Below are 26,847 nucleotides of genomic sequence, written 5' to 3' on the forward strand. Positions count from 1 at the left end.
ATCTAATTCCAATAAATTTCAGGCAGCTTGTAATAAAAAGTACCAGTCTAACAGAATGAGTGAATCAAGGCCAAAGAATCAGAGCATGGAGTGAAAACTTATAGGGTTCCTGAGTTAATGGAATAAACAAGATGGGGAAGAAACCAATCACTGAGTCCATAAAGAACTTGAGCAGAGCAGCTGGTCACCACAAAGGAGCAGCAAATAGCATCACCAATGGCCCAGGCTGTAAGGGTGGCATGCGGCATCCATCAGGTGGGCCCTACCTACATCCACGGTGCTGTGTGACTGCCTCACCTGAGTGCAGACATTCGCTCTAAGAGAAGAAAGGAGACCGGGTCCATCGAAAGGAAGCCTTTCGAAAGTCACTACACTATTAGGAGGGCTTCCCTGGTGGCTCAGACGGTAAAGAATCTGCCTGCAATGCAGAGACATGGGTTCAATCCCTGGGTTGGGAAGATCCCCTGAAGAAGGGACTGGCAACCCACTCCAGTATTCTTGCCTGAAGAATTCCATGGACAGAGGCTACCGTCCATAAGGTCGCAGAGTCAGAACCAACTCAGCAGCTAACACACACCCTGTGGACCACTAAACAGAAAAGACTTATAAACATGCTCACGTGATCATTTTCTTAAAACTCAATTTAAATTAAGATTTTTGTTTGTCTTATTTTTTTCCTATAAATTAGGATCGCCATATCTGTTTCTTGATTTTAGCCAATACACCTGTGCCCTTTACTAACTGCCTCTTGAGATTTCCTTTGAGATGAGTTCCAACCAGTTTTCCACATAAATTTCACTCCATTCTTCTCAACAGACTGGACAGCGTGCCTCTCACTGTAACAGGGGTAACCCACTTCTGTGTGCCTTTGTATTGCTCAGCCATAGTTAGAAGAGCCATGTGATATCTTAGTTTTTAACATCCAGCTTTCAAAACTCAAATAAAAATACAAGAAACCTGAGGTCACCCTGCCTTGAAATTCTGGGAAATTTCCCCCCTGAAGTGCATTCTAGGTCCGCTGTTGGACTGTCGCTGATTTGCGACCAGTGGAAAATGAATGGGAGGGTCACCCTGGAAACCACGTCATGACACCTTTCCAAGAAGCACCCAATCAAGGAAACCTAAGACTCATTTAGTCTGAAAGTTCATGTAGTTACCAAAAACAAAGATTTTTCTGATGGGAGTGAACTCATTTTTTTTTAATTGGAATATAAATCCCTTACAATACTGTGTTAGTCTCTGCTGAACGAGGAAGGGAATCAGCTATATGTGTATTCCCAGTCTCGTGGACCTCCCCCACCCCCGCCACCATTCCCCTCATCCCACCCACCTGGCTCATCACAGAGCACCAAGGGAAGCAATCTAAATGTCAACAGATGGACGGAGAAGGAAGATGTGTGTGCGTGTGTGTGTGTATACACACACGTATGTATATATACACACAGTAGTGTCAGCCATAAAAAGGAACAGAGTCGGACTTCTGCAGAGATGTGGATGGACCTCGAGTCCGCCATACAGAGTGAAGTAGGTCAGAGACAGAAAAGCAAATATCATATATTAATGCATATATATGGAATCTAGAGAAATGGTCCAGATGAACTTATCTTCTGGGCAGGAATAGAGACGCAGATGTACAGAATGGACACGTGGAAGGGGAGGCAGGGGAAGGGGAGGGTTGGATGAATTGGGAGAATAGGTGAACTCACTTCTGTTCCTTGAGGTTTAGGCTTTTAAAAAATCAAAAACACTGAGGTAACCTACCAGGCAGCCACAGGACTCTTGGACTCCCCAGTGAGAGGAGGGGTCGGTGTGCCAGCAGGAAGAATTCTCCCTGACAAAACGAAGGAGAAGGTAGGATGATACTCAGATCACAGAGCTGCTGCATCTCCATGACAGCATCCCCCAGACCGGAGCACGGCTCACAAGAGCATCATCTCCCCATGATGCAGAAGGCAGAGTGCTCACATTTGTTTTCACAGCTTGAGCTGTTAATCTGATGACAATGCTTTATTACAATCACATTATTTCCATTATATTAAATGATGCTCTCTGTTCGTGCACTGAATCTGCCACTGAGGCTCCCGGTGGGCTGTCATGGACCCCAGGACTCCTGGTGGCCAAACCAGGTACCCTCAGCACAGCAACTCCTAAACACAGGAAGTTGCTAACTCCTTTTCATCGTGTGACATCATAACTGATCATCATTTAAAGAAAAGCGACTAGTATTGAATTTCTGTCATGAAGAACGGTGGTGCCTCAGAAATTGCTATGAAACCAACTTACTGCAGAGTTTCAGAATCTCTGTATTCCAAAGCTCCCTGTCACTGTTCTCCTTGTTAGTCCTCTTGTTTTGATTTTTTTTTCAGCAATGTTTACAAACTGAAATCTGCTTTAGTACTAATAATTGTTATTTACTCACAAACTGGGAGAGAAAGGAGGAAATTAACCTTCACTGAACTACAGGCACCTGGCTAGATGTTTTCACCACAAACATCTGCAACCTCACTTCTGGGAAGAAGGGTTGGGGTTCTCAGAGGTCAGGGGTTCACACGACATCACCCTTTGGAAGACAGTCTCACGTGCTCCAAGCCCTCGCTCTTTGCTCCAGGCGGTGTGGCTCTAGTGTTAGAACATTCAGGTGAAAAACGTCCAGGCCAATGAAAGGAAATCTGCCATTTCTATTAACTAGGTCAGCAAAATATAATTTCCATGTAAATTTCTGAAATATCAAAAATCACTTCAAGGCTTCCCTGGTGTGACTTTCTCGGTCAACCAACCTATGGAGACTCCTGTTTTGAGCCTTGAAAGTGACAGGAAGACAGTAGCCAAGGCAGTGATGTGCTTAATCAGACTGCTTGCTGTATCTGATAATCACTTGGAAAAAAATGACTCCGTTTACATTCCTGAAGTTTGCAGCCTTCCTTGCTTCCACTGCTGGTCTTTGATGACTGTTAGCAAGTATTTACAACATAATGCATTTCTTCAAAATGTCTCGTTGTCTCTTCCAAATCCTCCACTGGTTTTTCTCTTAGCTTCCGGTTTAGAGAGTAAAGAGATGCACCTTGCTGCACAGGGACCAGCAACAGCATTTAGCAGGTTCTAGATGTGGGAGCCTCCCAGCCTCCAGGAAGTCCTGGGAAGCTGTGCTCGCAGAGGGCACAGGAGATGGGAGATGTAGGATCAGACTTATTCGCACCCCTCCAACATCAGGACCCCAGGGTTGTGTGTGGAACACCAGCCAGGCTTCACAGGACACATGAGCAGTGATGTCATCCCAAGGGGGTGTCTGACATGGTCCCTCTGTCTGTCGCATCTGGTGAGGCTGGACTGAGTGGGTCTCCTTGACGCAGGCCCGCCTGCCTGCAGTTTTCAACATTCAGATGTGCACTTTGCATCTCAGTGCCAGAGAGAGGTTCTCAGGACCTACTCTCAAGAGGGAAAGTTCTGACACAAACTTGCCTGAAGGAACAAAAGTCTCGGCACAGGGACACCCTGTGGTCTGAGGTGACACTTGCTCTCTTGCGAGACGTGGGAGCACAGTGATGCTAAAAGAGCAGAGGGAGGTGAGTCACGCCCACATCACTCAAGAGTGTCTTCAGCAGAGCTGGGATGTAGGCTCTTGTGGCCCCACACAGAATCTGAGTCTCCCCCAGTTTTCCTGGGTGCTCGATATGTGCATTCTGGGTGTGCTTTAGATTCCTGACCTCACCTTCCATTGCCCCAGGTCCTCTGCAGCCTGGATGGTAAAGAATCTGCTTGCAATTCAGGAGCCCTGGGTTCAATCCCTGAGTTGGGAAGATCCCCTGGAGAAGGGAATGGCAACACTCTCCAATATTCCATGGACAGACGAGCCTGGTGAGCTGCAGTCCATGGGGTCACAAACAGTTGGACATGACTGAACGACTATCACTTTCTTCACTTTCCTGCCTGAGAAGAGGTAAAGTTGGGGGTTCAATATGCTCCCTCAGCAGAAGCTCAGAGTCTGAGCAGAAAAACAGTCAATACACAGAATCTCGTCTACTGTCTTAAAATGTGTCTGCTAGTTCATAATCAAATGATGGCTAAAGTCTGCCCACAATGGAAAATGTAGACACTGAATTCAATACTGTTTTACATTTATAGAAGGAAAATTATTTGTTTTAAATAAAACCTTTTGTTTCAACCTGAGATTTCGGTAAATAAGACTTAACTGTGAGACGTGGACAGAAATTATTACTGATGTAAGTATGCAAAGCGCCTCCTTGTATAGCGCCCTCCTCCAGCTTTTGGTCATGCTGACCAAGGAAAAGCAAAGAAATGGTTAACAGTTAGGAGGGAGTTAAGGGACAAGAAGAAGAAGCAGACCCAGGAAGTCGGAGGAAAGGCTGAGGAGGGAAGAGTGAGCATCTGCAGGCTGTGGGGCAGGGGCAGAGCTCGGGGGCAGGGGGTGAGGCAGGAGGGCCTGGGGGCCACCGACTCCTGGCAACAGTCTGTGAGGGTAAAACTGACGTCTGAACAGAATTTGGAACATGGTCTTCTGTCTTAGCACTGATTCTACCTTTTCCCTCCTCTAGAAAGGCCAGATAAATATCTTTTTCTTTTCTGCCAACTGTTCTTTCTTCTTTGTTGCCAGGTTGGGCCCAGACTAAACCCTGCAGGGCCCCAGATTATATTTCAATTTCTCAAAGGTAGACAGTTTTTACATCCTGCATGTTTCTTTAGACGGAAGGGAAATAAAAGCATCACCATGGAAGCTTTTATTTAGTTAAATTAATTACTTCCTTTTTCAAGAGAAGACTAAAGTGAAACAATGTGATTAACTTTCTATTAATTCTTCCTCACTGAGACCAGTAATAGGTATTCAGTCTCGTGTTCATTACCAACATCAATAATGCACAAGATGAGTCATCACAAATTAGGAGAACACGCACCGATACGGCATTATTGTCTGGATTTTAGTATTTATTACTGAAAAACATACACTTCAGTACTTAATACATCATTATGGTTTTTTTTATCACTTCCCCATTTGTAAATTCCTAAGTCCTCCATCAATCCTGATTCCTACAACAGCACGATCCTCAATAAATAACAGTCAAGCAAAGTAAGAGAGAAGACTGTTTATGAAGAAAGGCATGCTTTATCAAGGTCTCATCTCTATACTATTAATATCATTTTCAAATCTTAGGAAAAAAGTTTTCAAAGTAATTCACCCCCACATTGATGTTACTGACTTTTTAACTCTCTTTAGTTAAAAAAAAAAAAAACCACAATTAATCTTTTCATAGGTACAAGTTTACCCTAAAAATAAATAATAAATATTAATAATATCTATTTCATATTTAATTGTTACTTTATTCTTTTTACAGGTTTATTCTTTGGAGGTTTTAGTAAGTTAACTGAATGCTATTCAATATTGATTTTACTAATTGATTTTGCAATGATACAAAGCCTGTATTTACCAAGTAAGGGAAAGGAGAGTGATGGAGTTTTCTCTTAGGTCATCTTATCAACAGCCAGCATCAGGCATGCTCAGTCCTCGCCCTCTCACCCGGCTACTGCTCTCCCTGTAGTGAGAACAGGTGCCAGGAGATCCTGCCAGCCTATGCGTCGCCAGCTCGAGCCTGCTCTTCTGCAAAGGGTGTCAGGTACTTACAGGTCTGGGTATAAGTCAGCACAGGGCGGATCCTGATCCCCAAACTTCCGCAAAAGCACCCGGGTGAGCTCCAGGCCATCGTTCTCACTGCTGCTCATCGGGAGACAAAGGACAATGGGGGAGGTCAGTACTCAGCCGGGAGTTCTCAGGATGTTCTGCCTCAGAGCCAGCCCCAGGCCCACCAGGCCAGGCACGTGTTCCCAGCGCAGCAGTTAGAGCTCATCATTCACCTTGTTTATGGTGAAGTCAACCAGGATGAAGAGGCATCGTAAAAGCACAGTTTTGCCACCACAGATAAACCCATTTTTATATATTTGCACTCGAGTGCATCATTTGTCTCATCTTTTCACTTAAAATATTACTAACTCTAGCATTTCTGCATGTTTTTAAAAAATTAACTTGAAAGGCTGCATAATATTACATCATGTTAACATATTAAAGTTATAAAACTATTCTCTTAATGCCGGAGCTCTGGTTTGCTATGAACATTTGCTCTACTACACAGCCCAGCGACAAAACTTCTTATATTTGGTCTTCTGTGTGTTTCTCTACAGGCTTCTCTGATAGCTCAGTTGGTAAAGAATCTGCCTGCAATGCAGGAGTTCCCGGTTAAACTCCTAGATTGGGAAGATCTGCTGGAGAAGGGATAGGCTACCCACTCCAGTATTCTTGATCTTCCCTTGTGGCTCAGCTGTAAAGAATCTGCCTGCAATGCAGGAGACCTAAGTTTGATCCTTGGGTTGGGAAGATGCCCTGAAGAAGGGAAAGGCCACCCACTCCAGTATTCTGGCCTAGAGAATGCCATGGACTGTATAGTCCATGGAGTCTCAAAGAGTCAGACACGACTGAATGTTTCTATACAGGCTTTCTGGGTGGTGGTAATGGTAAAGAATCTGCCAATGCAGGAGTCACAGGAGATGTGGGTTGGATCCCTGGGTGGGGAAGATCTGCTGGAAGAGGAAATGGCATCCCATTCCAGTATTCTTGCCTGGAGAATCCCATAGACAGGAGCTTGGCAGGCTGCAGTCCATAGGGTCACAAAGAGTCAGACATGAATATGTAAACTATACTGAGTATTTTCTTGATAAGAAGCTCTGCTGCTGCTACTGCTAAGTCACGTCAGTCGTGTCCGACTCTGTGCGACCCCAAAGACAGCAGCCCACCAGGCTCCTCTGTCCATGGGATTTCCCAGGCAAGAGTACTGGAGTGGGGTGCCATTGCCTTCTCCAATAAGAAGCTCTAGGTATGCTTTAAGTACACAATGAATTATAGTCTCTATTTTACTGGCATGAATCTCAGAAGTTAATTAACATTTCAAGCAGCATCCATGGGAACCAAGCCATGGATGGAATCTCCTTATTGAAGACACCATCAAAGATAAGACACACTATTCTTCTAGTCTGGCGGAGATGTGGAAACAAACTTAACTGTAAATTTTATACATCAGTTTTACAAAACATCTTGACTTGAGAAAATGCAGAGGAAACAGTATTTCAAACCTGCCTCAATTAGGCTGATTAGCAGTGGGTCGTACTACGATTAATCACAACCATGCACGTGCGTGTTGTCATTCAGTCGTGTCTGACTCCTTGCAACCCCATGGACTGTAGCCTGCCAGGCTCCTCTGTCCATGGGATTCTCCAGGCAAGAACACTGGAGTGGGTTGCCATTTCCTCCTCCAGGGGATATTCCCCACCCAGGGATTGAACCCGGCTCTCCAGCCTTGCAGGCAGATTCTTTATATCTGAGCCATCTGTGAACCAATTGTGATCTTGCTGATATGCTGAAATCATTGACCTAATCCTTCATCTCCACCCAGTTATCTTACTTCTCTCAACTGGATCTTGCTGGACCTCTTACCTTTGAGAAAGGACCAGTTTTAATGGAAAAGAAATAACAACTCATTACACCAAATAAGTCATATATTTCTGCTGAGGACAACTTTACTTTCAGACCTAAGATGGAATGCAAATACTGCTACAGCATCCAAAACCAAAACGAATAATTATTTACAGGAAAATGCCACCTCCCCCACTGCATGAAATATAACCATGAGTTTAAAATATCCAGGTGGTTTACAGCTGGCCTAATCTGATTCCCTACAGCCATGGCCAGAACTCTGCAGTGATGAAAGATACTGAAATTTACGGCAAAGCTACATCTCATAAGTAGGCAGTGTGACCTCTGTATAAATAGTCTTCAAGTTTCTGACAAATGAGAAAACACTTTTAGAAGGAAAGGGACATATTTTCCAAGGAAATGTGGCTCGTAAAATGAAAACATTATTTGTGGCATCTGTGGAAATACTCTGAATTGCACTCTTTTGACCCATTAATCCAAGAACAAATATGAAAGTTTGAAATTTTTTTCCTGAAAAAAATATTGATCCACGAAGTTGTTTACTAGGGATAATTATTGAAAGCAAGTTTCAAAGTTATGGCTTACTTTTACCACTTTTTTGCTTAGGTCTAAAGGTCACTTAAAAAAAAAACTAGCTTTACATTATCCATGTTGCCATAAAATTCAAATGCTTGTTCTTTGTGCATGCATGCTAAGTCGGTTCAGTCGTGTTCAACTCTTTGCGACCCTATGGGCTATAGCCCACCAGATTCCTCTGACCATGGGATTCTCCAAGCAAGAATATTGGAGTAGGTTGCCATGCCCTTCTTCAGGGGATCTTCCCTACCCAGGGATCAAGCCCGTGGCCTGTTCTTTAACTCCTTTTTTTGGTTATCTTCAAACTCTTAGCTGTATTTAGAGCACTGCTGGAAGCATGAGAAGCCTGTCCTTACTAGACTGCAGGAATTGGAAATAGTGCTAGATTGGGACTCCTGAGGCATCTCCTACATGGGCACTGCTTCCTCTCCATGTCAGCACATCTCAAAACTTCACGTGCAGCAGCATGGCCCAGGGGCTTGTTTGAGCTAATGTGGATTACTACACATCATCCCAAAGGTCTTTGTGTTGTTAACAAGAGTCCCCAGGTATAGCTCCTGGCAATCAAACCAAATTAAGAAATGTGGGGCTTCTGGGAGGAAGCGACCTGCACGTGACTCTCCCCACCCTGCTTGCTGTCCAGTGCCCCGCTGCCCCGAGCCAGCCCTGGATCGGACAGGCATCGGCTCCAGGGGATGCTGGGCTCCATGGGTACTTCCTCAGGCAGAGCAATCTCAGGGCTAGGTGGCACAGGGATGGCATTTGAAGAGCAGCTGCAAAGCACCCGGGACAGGGAAGAGAATGGGCCAGTCCTCCAGAGGATGGCCCTCAGAGACCTGCTGACCACAACCTCCCTGGTCTCTTGGCCCCAAAGAGGAGAGGAAAAGCTGAATGAGAGGGCAGACGCCTTCCTCCTCCTGAGCCAGGGAGTGTGGAGGAAGCAGAGGAGGAAACCGCCACAGCTTGGGCCCCTCTGCACCGCCCGAGCATCTCAGAACAAACACGGCCCCAGGGCCCCAGCAGCCAGAGAAACCCAAAGAGCACAGACACTCAATGAATATAAGGTCAACACAGCTAGAACCAGTTTACATGGTTTCGCTTCTTGTCATACATATTTCACCACAACAAAAACAAAGTCACTGAATGAATAGACACCTTGAACCAAACTAAATAAATAAAGTAACAGTGACTGAGACTCACACGCCTACACAGGGTTTTCTTTCTGAAACCAAGACATAGGGTTTCGAGCAAACTTCTGAGCACGAAAGGGAATGATTAACTTATGCACCACGATGCCAGACCTCACCTCTAGCAAACCAGGACATGGGGTCACCCCACTAGGGCATCTGGGACCCAGAGCAGGCAGTGAGGACTATGGAGAGCCCTCAGCAGCACAGCTGTGCCCACTGAAGCGGGCAGAGGCTCTCCTCTGGCCCACAGCAAACGTAAAAGACAAGAATTCAGACGAGGAAGGAACGTTTCCAGGAAAATTAATGATCTCCCGCAGGATCTTAGTTCCCCCCACCTCCATATTTAGGTACACTCCTACTCTACTAAAACAAAAAGTAACAACCTGTAAAGTTGTTCTTTTCTGTTTAGTCTGAAATTAAAGACAAGTCCATTCTGAAGGAGATCAGCCTTGGGATTTCTTTGGAAGGAATGATGCTAAAGCTGAAACTCCAGTACTTTGGCCACCTCATGCGAAGAGTTGACTCACTGGAAAAGACTCTGATGCTGGGAGGGATTGGGGGCAGGAGGAGAAGGGGACGACACAGGATGAGATGGCTGGATGGCATCACCGACTCAATGGACGTGAGTCTAAGTGAACTACGGGAGTTGGTGATGGACAGGGAGACCTGGCGTGCTGCGATTCATGGAGTTGCAGAGAGTCCGACACGACTGAGCGACTGAACTGAACTGAACTGAAAGACAAGTAGAAGGGAAATATGCAATCTCTGATGGGTCCCCATCTGTAAATATGAGAAAATGAGCACCGAATATGTAGGCTCCTCTGTTTCATAATTTATGCAACATGAGAAATATCTTTGTTCTCACTTGAAAGACTTACTCTTAGAAATGGAAGAAAATATTAAAAGATCTCTAACTCTCAGACTCAAAATAATTTTGGAGTGCATTACTTTTATGAAAGATTAATACTGTGAGAGCTGGAAGAAATGCTCACAAACAAACAAACAAAAAAAACATAATTACCAAATTAATAACACAGCAGAGAAACTGAATTGGTATTGGCAACCAACTGGAAGCATTTCAGTGCCATGAACCCAATGAAGAGAAATGCTCACCTGCTTGAGAAGAAAAGGTTAAGATGGGGCAGAGGAGAGGGAAAAACACTGAGTGGAGATTAATTGTATGTGATGCTTGATCTATTCAACATGCAAAGTTAAATGCAGAACAACCACAAAGCAACTGGGAACATTCAGTCTTAAGAGAAACCTAACAGCTGCCTAACAGAAACACAGTAGCAAGTCACGGAGTCAAAAGTAATAGAGAACACTTGGGAGAAACAAGCTTCCCCTCTCCCACAAACCTGGGGACTTTAGCCTGTTCTACTCACATGTGTGTGACCACCAAGAAGGGTATCTGCCATACAGTAGGTGCATAATAGGGCTTCCGCCTGCAGTGCAGGAGGCATAAGTTTGATCCCTAGGTTTGGAAGATCCCCTGGAGGAAGGCATACCCACTCCAATGTTCCTGCCTGCAGAATTCCGTGGACAGAGGAGTCAGTTGGGTTACAGTCCATGGGGTCACAAAGAGTTGGACACAACTGAAGAGACTGAGCATGCACACACAGATGTGTAAGAAATATTGTTGAATAAAACAAAAGTGTTATGGGACTGTAAGTTAGTGCACATTTGTAAGGATGGTGGTGGCTGGTGCTGGTGGTGAGGGTGACTGAGTGGCTAAGCTGTGTCCCATTCTGCAAGCCCATGGACTGCAGCCTACCAGGCTCCTCTGTCCATGGAATTCTCCAGCCAAGCATACTGGAGTGGATTACAATATCCTCCTCCAGAGGATCCTCCCAGTCCAGGGATTGAACCCATGTTTTCTGCACCAGAAGGTGAATTCTTTACCACTGAGCCACCAGGGATAATTTGGTAATATCTTCCCTGAAATTACTGATGCTATCCTGGAAAAACTTGTGACAGAAATGTATGGTAATGGAAAAAATGGACAGTTGCATAAATCCAAAGTATTCCTACACCACTGTCCATAGTAGGAACACTTACCTAAATAAATAAACAAATCTATACATGCCCCCAAATAGAGACTGTTGACATAAATTTCAGCCCCTCCAGGCAACATTCTACAGCAAGTCCAAGGAACTGGCACCACTGTACAAAAACAGATCCACAAATGCATTATCAAGTAGAAAAGCAAATGATGAACAGTGTTACAGTGTGAGCTCATCATTATAAAAGTAAAAATGCATGCATGTGTGCTAAGTAACTTCCAGCTTGTCCGACTCTCTGCAACACTAAGGACTGTAGACTGCCAGGCTCATCTGTCCATGGGATTCTCCAGGCAAGAATGGGAGAATGGGTTGCCATTTCCTCCTCCAGGGGATCTTCCAGACCCGGGAATCAAACCAGTGTCTCCTGTGTCTCCTGCAATGGAGGCAAGTTCTCTACCACTAGCACCACCTGGGAAGCCCAAAAGTAAAAATGCCTGGATTGGAAAATAGTTTATGTAACGAGGGGTCGATGACACACCAACAGGTTTGCAGTAGGTAGGGCTAGCAGGAACATGCATGATTTACTTTTAAATTTAGGCTACCCTGTCTCTTAAAGTACTTGCTTCAAAAAACATACTTTGTAATTCAAAAGCTCAACATAGTTACAGGGTTGTATAGCTTATAACTTAGAGGGTTAAATAGTTATAGCTTATAATGGATATAACAGTTCAGTCACTCGGTTGTGTCCAACACTTTGTGATCCCATGAACCGCAGCATACCAGGCCTCCCTGTCCATCACCAACTTCCAGAGCTTGCTCAGACTCATGGTTCATCAAGTCAGTAATGCCATCCAACCATCTCATCCTCCGTTGTCCCCTTTTCCTCCTACCCTCAATCTTTCCCAGCATCAGGGTCTCTTCCAAGGAGTCAGTTCTTTGCATCAGGTGGCCAAAGTATTGTAGCTTCAGCATCAGTCCTTCCAGTGAATATTTAGGACTGATTTCCTTTAGGATTGACTGGTTTGATCTCCTTGCAGTCCAAGGGACTCTCAAGAGTCTTCTCCAACAAAAAGCATCAATTCTTTAGCACTCAGCTTTCTTTATAGTCTAACTCTCACATCCATACATGACTACTAGAAAAACCATAGCCTTGACTAGACAGACCTTTTTTTGTAAAGTTGTCTCTGCTTTTCAATATGCTGTCTAGGTTGGTCATAGCTTTTCTTTCAAGGAGCAAGCATCTTTTAATTTCATGGCCGCAGTCACCATCTGCAAATGATTTTGGAGCCCAAAAAAATAAAGTCTGTCACTGTTTCCATTGTTTCCCCATCTATCTGCCATAGAGTGATGGGACCGGATGCCATGATCTTAGTTTTTTAAATGTTGAGCTTTAAGCCAGCTTTTTCACTCTCCTCTTTCACTTTCATCCAGAGGCTCTTTAGTTCTTCACTTTCTGCCATAAGGGTGGTTTCATCTGTGTATCTGAGGTTATATATTTCACCCGGCAATCCTGATTCCAGCTACTGCTTCATCCAGCCTAGCAATTCACATGATGTGCTCTGCATATAAGTTAAATAAGCAGGGTGACAATATACAGCCTTGACACACTCCTTTCCCAATATTGAACCAGTTGTTGTTCCATGTCCGATTCTAACTGATGCTTCTTGACCCGCATACAGATTTCTCAAGAGGCAGGTCAGGTGGTCTGGTATTCCCATCTCTTTCAGAATTTCCCACAGTTTGTTGTGACCCACACAGTCAAAGGCTTTGATGTAGTCAATAAAGCAGAAGTAGATGTTTAACTCTCTTGCTTTTTCTATGCTCAAACGGATGTTGGCAATTTGATCTCTGGTTCCTCTGCCTTTTCTAAAACCAGCTTGAACATCTGGAAGTTCATGGTTCACGTATTGCTGAAGCCTGGCTTGGAGAGTTTTGAGCATTACTTTACTAGCATGTGAGATGAGTGCAATTGTGCAGTAGTTTGAGCATTCTTTGGCATTGCCTTTCTTTGGGATTAGAATGAAAACTGACCTTTTCCAGTCCTGCAGCCACTGCTGAGTTGTCCAAATTTACTGGCATATTGAATGCAGCACTTTCACAGCATCATCTTTCAGGATTTGAAACAGCTCAACTGGAATTGAATCACCTCCACTAGCGTTGTTCGTAGTGATGCTTCCTAAGGCCCACTTGACTTCACATTCCAGGATGTCTAGCTCTGGGTGAGCGATCACACCATCGTGGTTATCTTGGTCGTGAAGATCTTTTTTGTACAGTTCTTCTGTGTATTCTTGCCACCTCTTCTTAATATCTTCTGCTTCTGTTAGATCCATAACCATTTCTTTCCTTTATTGTGCCCATATTTGCATGAAATATTCCCTTAGGATCTCTAATTTTCTTGAAGAGATCTCTAGTCTTTCTCATTTGATTGTTTTCCTCTATTTCTTTGCACTGATTGCTGAGGAAGGCTCAGTAGGATACAAGCTCCTCCTGTACCGCTGAGGAGAGTGACAGAAATCTGAACGCTTGGCCAGAGAAGGCATTATTAGACATTCGTCTTACACATTTAAAGCATAGCATAAACGAGAAATGAGAGAAGGCAAATAAAGTACATGGCCAGAGAGGAGGACCCCACTTGGAAAGGACTAGTCAGAACAGACACAGAATCCTTCACACAGGCAGGCAATGGAGAGGGCTTTCTGCTGGTCAAACCCAGACTCCATGGGGGAGGCAAATACCAATAACCATGGGAGATAGAAAAAACTAAATAGTGTATTCTCAGCTTTCCCTTTTGGGCCTATATTTGTTTAAATCTCATTCCAAAATTGACATAAAGGTCAGCAGGCACGCAGAGCTGAGCTCATGAAGCTCAGTATTTTCATCAAGATTCGCATCTGACAAAAGCAAAGTAACCCAACCTCCTGGCTGCCCGCACCGTGCACAGCCCAGTGAAGACGCAGGCTCGGCGGGGCCAGGTGCCCCGAGCCCTGGTCTCCACTCCGACGGGACTGGGCTTTGCCTCCCAGAAGGAGGACGGGCCAGTCTTGGCACTCAGTGTAAAGACACCATGGCGGGTGCCCAGCAACAATGCTCTGAACGCAATCTGGCAGAGCCAGCCCACCCAGGACAAGGGTCTCAGGGGCCAGAGACACCTCTCGGGTCCCCAACTCTACGTGAGTGAAACAGCACCCCTCGAAGCTCTGAGAAATTCCTACATAAACATATCTGGTGGCAACACTCGAACTGGCCTGAACATGCTGGCAGAAATAGGACCTATTCTGACTTGGAGCGGTACCTGGACCCATCCTGTTTAGAGAGAAAAATCCAGACATTTCTCTGTAGAGGGGCGTGCACAGTTGAGGGCCGGTGTCTCGAAGCAGCCTTGAAGTGTGAAATATGCAATCCGTATACTCTACTAAGGGCTTGCCAGGTGGCGCTAGTAGTAAAGAACCCTCCTGCCAATGCAGGAGATGTAAGAGATAAGGGTTTGATCCCTGGGTCGGGAAGACCCTCTGGAGAAGCAAATGGCAACCGACTCCAGTATTCTTGCCTGGAGAATTCCATGGACAGAGGAACCTGGTGGGCTACAGTCCATGGGACCGCAAAGAGTCGGACACGACTGAGTGACTTAGCACGCACGCACACACGTACTTTTCTAAAGTCATAACCATCCTGGACCAGAAACAGCCGTCCCAGTCCTGTGGGCCTGTGGGCAGCTGTGTTCCCGACTCTCTGCACATCAGAAGTCATGGCCCTTTCCACAGAGGGGACTCGGCTACCTTGGGGGTGTGGGGGTGGGCAGGATCCCCAGGGACACAGAGGTTGGACCAGGTCTGCCTCGTGTGCCCCTAGCATCTATCACAGGACAGACTCCAAAAAAGCAAAAACTATTCAGCACTCACCTTCAAGTACACAGACCTCCAAAATGATAACAACTTGTGTATATTTGAAATTCTTCAAGAATCAGAGCTACCACTATTCATAACCTGTCCGGATGTAATTTGGAAGCACAAGGGGGGAAAACAAGGAAAGGTTCTTACCTGAAGAAGTAGGTTTCTGCCTTGTCGTAATGACCCAGGGCCAGTTTGAGGGGAGGGTAGTTGATGGCCAAAGGCCTGACCATGAACAAGGCCATGGCCAAGGCCACGAAGAGCACGGGTAGCAGCAGGTCGGAGATGGTGCCCTTCCAGGCCCGGCGAGCATGGAGAAGCCGCTTCCGCAGGAGGGCAGCTGTCTGTGCCAGGAGTAGGGGGCCACCCCGCACCAGGGGTGTGCCAGCAGGTGTGCGGTCTGCAAGGAGAGGAAGATGTGGCAGGTCTGAGTCCCTGGGATTCCTGCGGCATCCCTGACAGCCCCCACCCTGCTCTCATCCTGCAAGTCCCTGCACCAACAGTCTCAGGTATACCCTAAGTCAGGACACCCTGGGAAGTTTCACACACAGGGCATCTCACAACATCAAACACAAGGACAGACATCATGGTAGCCCCCCTTGGTTCCTGCAGCTGAAGGGGGGTGGGCAGATGGGAAAGGACAGGGAAAAAGGCTTCATGTTTATTCCTGCAGATTAAAACAAAGCCTGTGATATGAGCTTCAATTCTAAGCCACCAACGGAGGGCTGGGGGTGGCAGAGATGGTGCCACCCAAATGAGACGTCATCTCCAGGCTTCTTGCCTCTGTCCACACCCTGAGTCCCTACCCCTGACACTGGTACATCTCGTTTTAGATCCAGGCAGCACACGCTTGCCTCCACCCAGGTCCCCATGAAGCCCACACCTGCGTCCCCTGCCCATCCAAGACATCCCAAGTGGGGAGGAGCCTGGGGCAACCTCTGGGGCAGCAGGGGGTCCCAGCTTCTAATTCATCCACTCATAGCCTGTCAGTCTCAGCAGTCCGGGCCACCCTTCCTGACATGGCAGATCTGAAAATGGCCTCTGTGAACAGAGGGGCAAAATGCAGACCCAGGAAGTAGTGCAAGCTGACGCCCTAGCTCGGTCCTTCACCAGGCTCCCTCTTAGGCTGGGCATCTGGGTCCACACCCCACAGTGAACCTGCCCCCATTCCCACAAGTGATGCCAGCGGCTGTGTCCAGCAACGAGGACACCAGGCAGGAGCAAACTGAGGCGCCTAAGGCCTGCTGTCTCCAGCTATGTCTAGAGGACGATGCGGCTCAAACCACCGGCCAGGCCCATGGGCCCCCAGTGAGTCCTCCTAAGGCACGGTACTAGAAATGTGGATTTCTGAAAGAACAGATACGGGAGATCCCTGGTGGCCTAGTGGTTAGGATTCTGGGCTTGCACCTCTGGCAGCCTTAGTTCAATCCCTGGTCGGGGAGCTGAGGTCCACAAGCCATGCAGAATGGCCAAAAAACAAAACAAAAAAAAGAACAGATATGGTAAATTGATCATACTGCTTATTAATACAAACATCAAATTGCTATATAGTTAATAAAAAAGCAATGAATAAGCTTAAAGTCCCAGAGAAAATATTTCTACAGAAACTACCATTTGAAAGATAAATGGTTCATAATGGCACTGAGAACAGAGGTGCAAAGGCACGTGGGTGGAGGTGTGGAACACACGTCGGGAAAATCCCTCATCTGCAGGTCCTCAGTGAGCCCCAGGGCGTGGCAGGCTCCAGTGGTCTGATTTCTGGCCTCAAAAAAAGGCATAAAGTAGGGACTGAGACAAAAGTATGAACAACCCAACACAAGGTAAACACGACAAAACAATCATGCGGAGCCCAGGCAGGGCTGAAAGGGCTGGTGCCAAGGACACAGTCTTGGGAGGTTTAAGGGGAAAGTGCAGAAGCAGAATCTTTAAGACTCCGGAGATGTCTGAAAGAAAATGTGGATGTTTAAAGATGAACATGACGTACTAACCCTCATGGTATATTCTGTGTGAGATGCAGAGTATATGTGGCCAGTGGCAGAGGTGCAGCTTAAAGATTAATATGCAAAGAAGAAATAGAGACACATGGACGTCCCTAGTGGTCCAGTGGTTAAGAATCCACCTGCCAATGCAGGGGACACAGGTTCGACTCCTACTCAGGGAAGACTCCACCTGCAACAGGGCAACCAGGTCTGTGCACCACCCCTCCTGAAGCTGAGCTGGAGAGCCCACACACTACAGCTACTGAGGCCCGTGTGCCTAGAGCCTGCGCTCTGCAACAAGAGACACCACTGCACTGAGAAGTCCACGCGCTGCAACTGGGGAGAGCCCGTGCACGGCAGTGAAGACCCAGCGCGGCCAAAAATTAATTAATTCAAAAACTGAGTATCGTTCTAAAAAGAAAAGAAATAGAGACAGACGTAAAGAACAAATATATGGATACCAAGTGGGGCCCAGGGAGCGGGATGACTTGGGAGACTGGGATTGATATATACACACCATTATGTATACAATAGGTAACTAATGAGGACCTGCTGTACAGCAAAGGGAACTCTACTCAGTGCTCTGAGGTGACCATGTATCCATATGGTTGATTCACTTTGCCGTACAGCAGATACTGACACAGTAGTGTAAAACAAATATACTCCCATGAGATAAATAAATCTTGAATATAAAATAAAGATAGATGCTGACTCATGGAGATCTTTACCAGCCACTTGAAGGATTACAGATCTTTACTGGACTGAAGGTCCCATGACAGGATGCACACTATGATATAAAGTAATATTGTACTGTAAAACAAGGAGCATTCTCTAACAAGGGTGGGCACTGTGTGGTGGAAACAGCGGTTAATACTTTCAACTACGTATCAGATTCTCCAGGGGAACTTTTTGAAGAATGCTGATGCCCAGGTCCACCTCCAACAGAATCAGATCTTCAGACTGATAAAATAAAAAGACTCAGAAATTTAAAAAAAGAAAAACTTCCCAGAGGCTCCTGATGTTCAGCTGGGTTTCTGAATGGTTGATATAATGCACAACCAATGGGGATTCGTATGTAACTCATGAAGCACTTATTAAATGAGCAGATGGAAAGATTCTAGTGCTAGAAAAAGGTGTATTATTAAGCTAAATATGATCCTTTCTCACATAAATACAGATGTGAATATAAAACACCCCCTTCCCAATCATTTTAGGAGATTCTGGTGTGGAATAATACTGATGCTGGGCATTATGCGTGCAGATCTATTAGGATAATTATGTGAATTATCTAGCTCAAGCTGAAATAACTGAGATGTTGCTGGTTGCCAAACCCCTAGATTTCCAAAATGATTGCTGAGATAATTGCTCGATGTTCACAGCCTTGGACTCAGGAGCTCTTTCTCTGCCAGAACAGAATGCCTCATTCTTTCAATTCAAACCAGAAGTCACTGGTGGACTCTGGGGCTTGGTCTCTGCCACGCCTCTGGACACTGTCCACTGGGAGTCACACCCCTTGGGCCAGCCTCTAAGGAGCATCCTCTGAGTGCATGTCTGGCCACGGCAGCTGCTTCCATACTGTGCATCTTCTCACATACACGCACCTTCTCACACACATGCACCGCAGGCCGTGACTGTAAACACCTGTTCACATCACAAACGGTCTGTCTATGCAGCAGATGCTACAAAATGGAAAGAGGATGTGACTACATGGGTGTTGGATTCCCTGGTGATGGAGGAGCTGGACCCGAGTCAGAGAATGGCCCTCTGCCCTCTGGCCATCACTGTGGGGTGGGTACAGCCTCATCTTTTAATCCATGTAAATTAGGATTTGAATCCAATCTCAGCCAACAGGCTGTGTAACTTCTGGAAACTTACCTAACCTCTCTGAATGCCATTTCCCTCAGTTGTAAAATACAGACTTATAGTATTTTCCCTTAGTGAGGATTATTATTACCACACTTATTAAACTACCAATAATAGTAAATGCTCATCAGACAGCCCCAATAAGTCTGCAGAGAAAGGTGTTCCTTATATTAAGAAAAATGAGTTTTCCCCAGCTTCCCATAATCATTAATTGTACATAAATGGAAAAAATAAAGGGCTAAGATACTGAAGCTAAGATAGCTGATGTCATGAATCAACACCAATCAAATATTCATGGCTAAACTCATAAAAGTATTCATATGAATAATTTAACAGACAAAACTGAAATACTGGGCCAAACTGTTATGAATTGTCTCATTTGACTTATGAGTCCAATTATATTCAAGGACTCCCATTATGCCCATAATTATTCACCCTCATTTACCCTGACCATCATATTGCTTAGGTAAGATGTACAAAGGTTTTTTTTTTTTCTTTTTTTTTTGGGTCAGATGGCTTCGATTGCTGAAACATTAATGCCTACTAAGAAATAACTTAAAAGGTCAAGGACTCTGCATACACCCCAGAGTGTGATCTCCACATCACCAACTTCATCCAAATATTCTCAAAGAATTTAAAATAAAGCATTACAAATGTAATGCCTTTAAATCAATTTTCTAAAAATGAGTACTCCAAAAGAAAACTGGGCTAACAGCATATCTGAATGTGCAGGTCATTAAAAATACTACAAAATAGTAAAAATATGCTTACTGGGAAATCAGATATTTTCACGGAAGAAAATTTATCTGGAAAATAAGTTTTCAGATGATCAACATGGTAAGGATTAAAAACAAGGTGAATCCCTACCATCACTGAGGGTTTTAGGAAATTGGCCGCATCAGCAGCAGTGCTGGAAGAACAGACCTGGCCAGTCTTTCCAGGGGAAACAAATATGAGCCCCGTCTGATCAGCTTAATTCCAATCCAAGAGTGGGATTAGTCAAAAAAGCAAGAGAAATTCATCAAATAGAGCAAACAAGGTGGTTTGTTACATCCTATAGAAAACAGTAGCAAGGAGCTGGAAACAAATGTCCGACACACAGGGATGAACTCAACAGTTTATAATACAACCATGCAGTAGAGAAAAATGCATTACAACATAACACATGGAGAATAAATTGCTACTGTTTTGTGTATATACCTTAATGAAAAGTTGTCTTTTATGAATTGCTACATTCTATACATTATTTGAATTTGACCAAGTGATTTTTTTTTTTAGATTCAAAAAGCTGAAGTGCTATACACATTTTCAATCTACTTACTAAAGATTTGTAACTCCTTGTGCAGTAAGATTATCTACTTCAACTTTCTTCTTCATAGTTTCTGGGTTTTAAACTGAATATTTATGCATGTCGTAAGCTTACAATCCATGGGGGTCTCAAGAGTTGGACATGACTTAGAGATGAAACCACTACTAATCAATAATTATTTTGTAAAGACTGTGTATTTCTCTGGGAAATGAGGTATGATTTTACGAAACAGAAATAGTATCTTTCTTTATTCACTGAGTTAGAGTATTTTACAGTTGAAGTGGATCTTAAATATAGTAATTCAAACGTTTCACTTACTTATAAACAGGCCCAGTTCAAGAGAAATTGTGAAGGAAAGGTAAATTTGGGAGAACAAACCATGGACTTTATTATGTATAAGTGCTTTGCTAGACCCTTAGGTTGTCTCTTTGAATAACGTCCTCAAAGCTTTTAGTCCTGTAATAGAGTCAAATGTAACAAAACATGACAATTAAACAAGACCAACACAGTGTACTCTGTTCAACAGTGGGTCAGACTTCTCCAAAGAGCTGTCACTGCCAGAAATTCAAGGAGTAAAAAATGTTCTCTGATGGGTATGGAGGCATGCCTGGTGTAGGAGAGGACCTCCAGGGAGGAGAAACAAATTCTGAGACAGAAACATGGTAAGCTGGGTATTATGGATGTGGCCAGCCCTCCCTATCTGCCTCAGATCAAAAATATTCAAGAAAAAATGTTCCAGAACGTTCCAAAAAGCAAAACTCAGATTTGTCACACACTGGTAACTATATCACTGCAGATGGTAATTGCAGTTATGAAATTAAAAGACGCTTACTCCTTGGAAGGAAAGTTATGACCAATCTAGACAGCATATTCAAAAGCAAAGACATTACTTGGCCAACAAAGGTCCATCTAGTCAAGGCTATGGTTTTTCCAGTAGTCATGTATAGATGTGAGAGTTGGACTGTGAAGAAAGCTGAGTGCCGAAGAATTGATGCTTTTGAAATGTGGTGTTGAAGAAGACTCTTGAGAGTCCCTTGGACTGCAAGGAGATCCAACCAGTCCATTCTAAAGATCAGTCCTGGGTGTTCTTTGGAAGGAATGATGCTAAAGCAGAAACTCCAGTACTTTGGCCACCTCATGCGAAGAGTTGACTCATTGGAAAAGACTCTGATGCTGGGAGGGATTAGGGGCAAGAGGAGAAGGGGACGACAGAGGATGAGATGGCTGGATGGCATCACCGACTCGATGGACGTGAGTCTGAGTGAACTCCGGGAGTTGGTGATGGACAGGGAGGCCTGGCGTGCTGCAATTCATGGGGCTGCAAAGAGTCAGACACGACTGAGTGACTGAACTGGACTGAACTGAACTGATAACTATATAGGATTTACATTTGTATCAGGTATTAGAAGTAATCTGTAAGCATGCATGCTCAGTCACTCAGTCATGTCCAACTATCTGTGACCCCACTGACTGTAGCCCACCAGGCTTCTCTGTCCGTGGGATTTCCCAGGTGAGAATACTGGAGTGGGTTGCCATTCCCGTCTCCAGAGGACCTTCCTGACCCAGGGATCAAACCTGCGTCTCTTGCATTGGCAGGCGGATTCTTTATTGCTATACCACCTGGGAAGCCCTGGAAGTAATCTAGAGGTGATTTAAAAATATAAGAGGGTGTGTGTAGATTATATGCAAATACTACACCATTTTGCAGAAGAGGCTTGAGCCTCTGGGGACTCTGCTGTCCACAGGGTCTGGGAACCACACCCACCCCTTGGACACAGAGGGACAACGATGTTTTCTACTGCACCCCGGTCATGACCTGGGATTTCAAAATTATTAGCAGACAGTAAAAAGCCTACACCATTTCATCTGTTCTCACCAGTCCAAAAACTAGAATCAGTGAGCTGTATGGAAAACTGACATTGCTGGATGGTTCCTGGGGGGGTATGCTCTCAGTTAACCTGGTGGACACCTGTAGATGGGCATTAACATTGAAAACATGTCACAGGGACACAGCTTCCAGCATCGGGCCCCAGAGACCCCGGCCTCACGTGGACACACCGACCTTTGGGCAGGGGTTGTCCCACCAGTGACCCTGTTCAGAACACAAAAGATGCAGCTGGGGTGGTTCCCAATCTCTGTTCCAGTAAAGACGATAACTGTACCACATTTATGCAAATTCTGACTGAATTATGAATAAGAATTCATACCATTTAAAGAAGAAAACTAACAAAATAAAATATCCTCCGATTAAGAAAGGAAGGAAAGTGGGCAACAGGGGTGGGAAAGAGAGAAAAAGAGAAAATTGAAAAAAGAATGAGGAAAAATCTAAAAGGAAGTTTTGTGACACATTATAGGCTTATTAATATGACATAAAACCCAAAATACATTTACTTCTTAAATGTTAAACACGATAATATAAAAATATATAAAACGTAAAACCACACAACTTACTGTGACTTTTGCTAACTATTCTTTTATAAAGCAAATCCAATATTATGTTGAATTCTTTAAAAAGCTAACAAATAGAGTCTATTTTATCTAAACTGTTTTGAAAATAATTTCATAACTCTATTTTACCCAAATTTTATAGCACTTTACCTGTTCGTTTCTTGTAATAACCATACTATTTTCTTAGACATGATTTTCCTTTAAAAAAAGAAAAAAGTATGTGATAGAATAATTTTCTACATGACAAGCCACTGAATGTTCCAGTTTCTATACAGGTATATACCCTTGATTTGGTTCTTTAAAAAGCACTATGACTGGTGAAAAGATGTTCAACATCGTTAAATGTTCAGTTCAGTTCAGTCGCTCAGTCGTGTCCGACTCTTTGCAACCCCATGAATCACAGCACACCAGGCCTCCCTGTCCATCACCATCTCCCAGAGTTCACTCAGACTTACGTCCATCGAGTCAGTGATGCCATCCAGCCATCTCATCCTCTGTTGTCCCCTTCTCCTCCTGCCCCCAACCCCTCCCAGCATCAGTCTTTTCCAATGAGTCAACTCTTCGCGTGAGGCGGCCAAAGTACTGGAGTTTCAGCTTTAGTATCATTCCTTCCAAAGAACCCCCAGGGCTAATCTACTTTAGAATGGACTGGTTGGATCTCCTTGCAGTCCAAGGGACTCTCAAGAGTCTTCTCCAACACCACAGTTTAAAAGCATCAATTCTTCGGCACTCAGCTTTCCTCACAGTCCAACTCTCACATCCATACATGACCACAGGAAAAACCATAGCCTTGACTAGACGGACCTCTGTTGGTGAAGTAATGTCTCTGCTTTTGAATATGCTATCTAGGTTGGTCATAACTTTCCTTCCAAGGAGTAAGCATCTTTTAATTTCATGGCTGCAATGTTAGAGAAACACAAATCAAAACTACAATCACACCTGTCAGAATGGCCATCATCAAGAAGTCTACAGACAATAAATGCTGGAGAGGGTGTGGAGAAAAGGGAACCCTCCACTTCTTCTCCCACTGCTTGTGGGAACGTAACTTGGTTCCCACACTATGGAGAACAGTATGGAGATTCCTTTAAAAACTAAAAATAGAGTGACCATATGACCAGCAATCCCACTCCTGGAAACATATGCATAGAAACACATGGTTTGAAAGGCTTCGCGCACAGCAACATTCACTACACTATTTACAATGGCCAGGATGTGAAAGCAACCTAAATGTCCATCAACAGAGGAAGAAAGATGTGGTACATATATATAATGGGATATGACTCAACCATAAAAACGGATGAAACCATGGCAACTGCAGCAACACGCATGGACCTAGAGATTGTCGTACGAAGTGAAGCAAGTCAGACAAACACTGTATGAAGTCACTGCCATGTGGAATCTAACATGTGAAACACATGAAGTTATTTACGAAACAGAAACAGACCCACAGACATAGAGATCAGACTTTCGGTTGCCAAGGGGTGGGGGGTGAGGGAGGGAAGGAGTGGGAGTCTGAGAACAGCGGATGCAAACTGTTATATGTAGGATGGACGAACAACAAGTTCGTTTAGCACAGGGGACTATATTCAATCTTATGGGATAAACCATAATGGAAAAGAATATGAAAAAGAATGTATATATCTGTATAACTGAGTCACCGTGCTGTATAGCAGAAACTTTTACAACACTGTAAATCAACTGTACTTTAATAAAATTTTTAAAAGCCACCATGACTGTAATAACCAAAAGGTTAAAGGAATCAAATTAGCATTTTACTCTGGCATAGGGTCACCCCTTATACCTAGCCATATTTTTTTTTAATAATGTAAAGGTTGCCGAAATCCCTTTGTTTAAACTTACCTTGAAAAAACAGTGACTTGACCTTCAGAGAACCAGGGTGCATCCCAGCTCTGCCACGAGCTGCAAACATCACCTGGGCAAGTCACAAGCTCAGAATTTGCATTTTGTCTTAAGTGCACCAAAGTCAGGTCCTCCAGAAGTATCTAAAGGGCCTCACTCTTGGGTTTTCAAATCTGAGCTCCCTCCAAAGTTCTAACACATGATTAGGAAAGAGGACTTGGGGACACTTTCCACTGCACCCCCATCTTGACCCCTGGCCGTCATCTCGGGCTCTGTTCTGCATGGGTTGGATGGATGAAGGCATGGCTGGATCCAGCATCCCCATCTATTTGTAACTCACTGGGCTGTGGCTCCCCCACCCCCACCCCAGGCCCTTCTCCCTACTTGACAAACAACCCCTGTGCATTTCCCCAGGCCCCGTACCCTCTTGGTTATGACAGTCATGCCTAGTGGGCCTCATAAGCTGTCCTCAAGACACCACTGGTGGCTCCATCTCAATCTGATTTTAATCAGCATAAACAACAACGCTGAAGCAGGTGACAAAGCAACGACACGACCCTGCGGTGTTTAGAGACGTAAATACAGCTGCTCAGATACCCCCAAGGCAGCTGCAACCATCAGGGAGGAACAAACAAGGTACCAGTTCAGGATGCCCGACTCAATCTCCACTCACCCCGGCCAGGGTGGGTGTGTGGAGGGGGCGGGAAGCATCCAGGGCACATCTATCCTCAGCTTCCTGAGGACTGGCAGGCCCCTAAAGGTGCCCAGAGCTCTCCTGTCTGATTACCCGAGTTGGTCCCATGACTTTTGAGGCAATGACTACACTTCAGAGAAGTAAAACACATTCTCTGTCAAATATTTCACAAGAAGATGAAACTCCAGTTCAGGAAATGAGGATGATATGGTAAATATTCTTCGCCAACCTTCCCAGGTGGCGCCAGTGGTAAAGAATCCACCTGCCAATGCAGGAGACTCAAAAGACGTGGGTTCAATCCCTGAGTCAGGAGAATTCCCTGGCGTAGAAAATGGCAGCCTACTCCAATATTCTTGGCTGGGAAATCCCATGGACAGAGGAGCTTGGCGGCCTACAGTCCATGGGGTCACAAAGAGTCAGACCCAACTGAGCACAAACATCACCAGCCTCGGGAGCTTGCTCTGGCGGTTCTGATCTGCATGCCAGCTCCACACACTTTCCCTGCTTCCCGAGTCCCCTGTGACCAAAGCTGCTGCTTTCTGGCACCTGCCACTAGCATGTATTCCACCCAAGTCTATTTCAATCCCATTTTTATTTTGGCAGACCGTTTTCTGCAAAGCACCCCGCCAGTAGCTCTCTGCTGATTTTAGCGAACTTGGCACACAGACCTTCTCTGGCAGGTGTAAGCAGCAGCAGACACGAATTTCCGCCCCCCACCACCACCACCACCTCTTACAGAGAAGGAAGCATTTGAAGTTTGAGGAAATGTGGACAAAGAAGAAAAGACAGCTCTGCATCTAACGCCAAGGCCAAGCCCTAGGAGATATACAGAATCTGCAACAGCTCAATGAAGAGGCAGAGAATATTGGCCTCCCGGTAGGATGGCAGTCAACAGGATGGTCTTAAAAACCACAGGAGAGGCCACAGAGCCTTCAGATTACTCACTGCCAAAATTGCTTCCCATCATCACAAAAGCAGTAATTATAGACGAAGCACAGAAGATTAAATCGAGGGGAAAGAAAGAAGTTTAGATAAAGTGATGCTGACAACCAGAGTTATCAGAATATCAATGGGATCTCAGCAGCAAAGCCTTATAGGGAGAAAACACTTGTTTCCTACATTCACTATTAGATGGATTTGTGAAGTTTCACATCAAATTTGGTTTAAAGAGATTCTTAAAGGGTGCTTTTATAGCAGTGACCACAGACTACCTAAATCAAAGTAAACTGGGATGAACGCTTAAAAAAGCAAACGTCCAAGTTTTTGGAATCAAAATTCGTGGAAAGTTAAAGTCACATCCAACTCTTTGAAACCCCATGGGCTGTATAGTCCATGGAATTCACCAGGCCAGAATACTGGAGTGGGTAGCCTTTCCCTTCTCCAGAGGATCTATCTAACCCAGGGATCAAACCCAGGTCTCCCACATTGCAGGCAGATTCTTTATCAGCTGAGTCACAAGGGGAGCCCAAGAAGACTGGAGTGGGTAGCCTATCCCTTCTCCAGGGGATCTTCCCAACCCAGGAATTGAACCGGAATCTCTTGC

The 26,847-nt window shown here is 44.8% G+C and overlaps 1 protein-coding gene across 1 annotated transcript in view; it reads right to left on the reverse strand.

The window, feature by feature from the left end:
• The window catches only part of ABCA13 (ATP binding cassette subfamily A member 13), a 335,950-nt gene that overhangs the window by 148,030 nt on the left and 161,073 nt on the right, over positions 1–26,847 (reverse strand). The window contains exons 29-31 of the mRNA XM_070787451.1: positions 15,302–15,551; positions 5,636–5,725; positions 1,762–1,831 (exon numbers count right to left, since the gene is read on the reverse strand). Coding sequence (XP_070643552.1) covers positions 1,762–1,831; positions 5,636–5,725; positions 15,302–15,551 — 410 coding nt within the window. The remainder of the gene's footprint in view (positions 1–1,761; positions 1,832–5,635; positions 5,726–15,301; positions 15,552–26,847) is intronic.

Source organism: Bos indicus, chromosome 4 (assembly GCF_029378745.1).
Source record: "Bos indicus isolate NIAB-ARS_2022 breed Sahiwal x Tharparkar chromosome 4, NIAB-ARS_B.indTharparkar_mat_pri_1.0, whole genome shotgun sequence".
In the NCBI taxonomy this organism is placed as follows: domain Eukaryota; kingdom Metazoa; phylum Chordata; class Mammalia; order Artiodactyla; family Bovidae; genus Bos; species Bos indicus.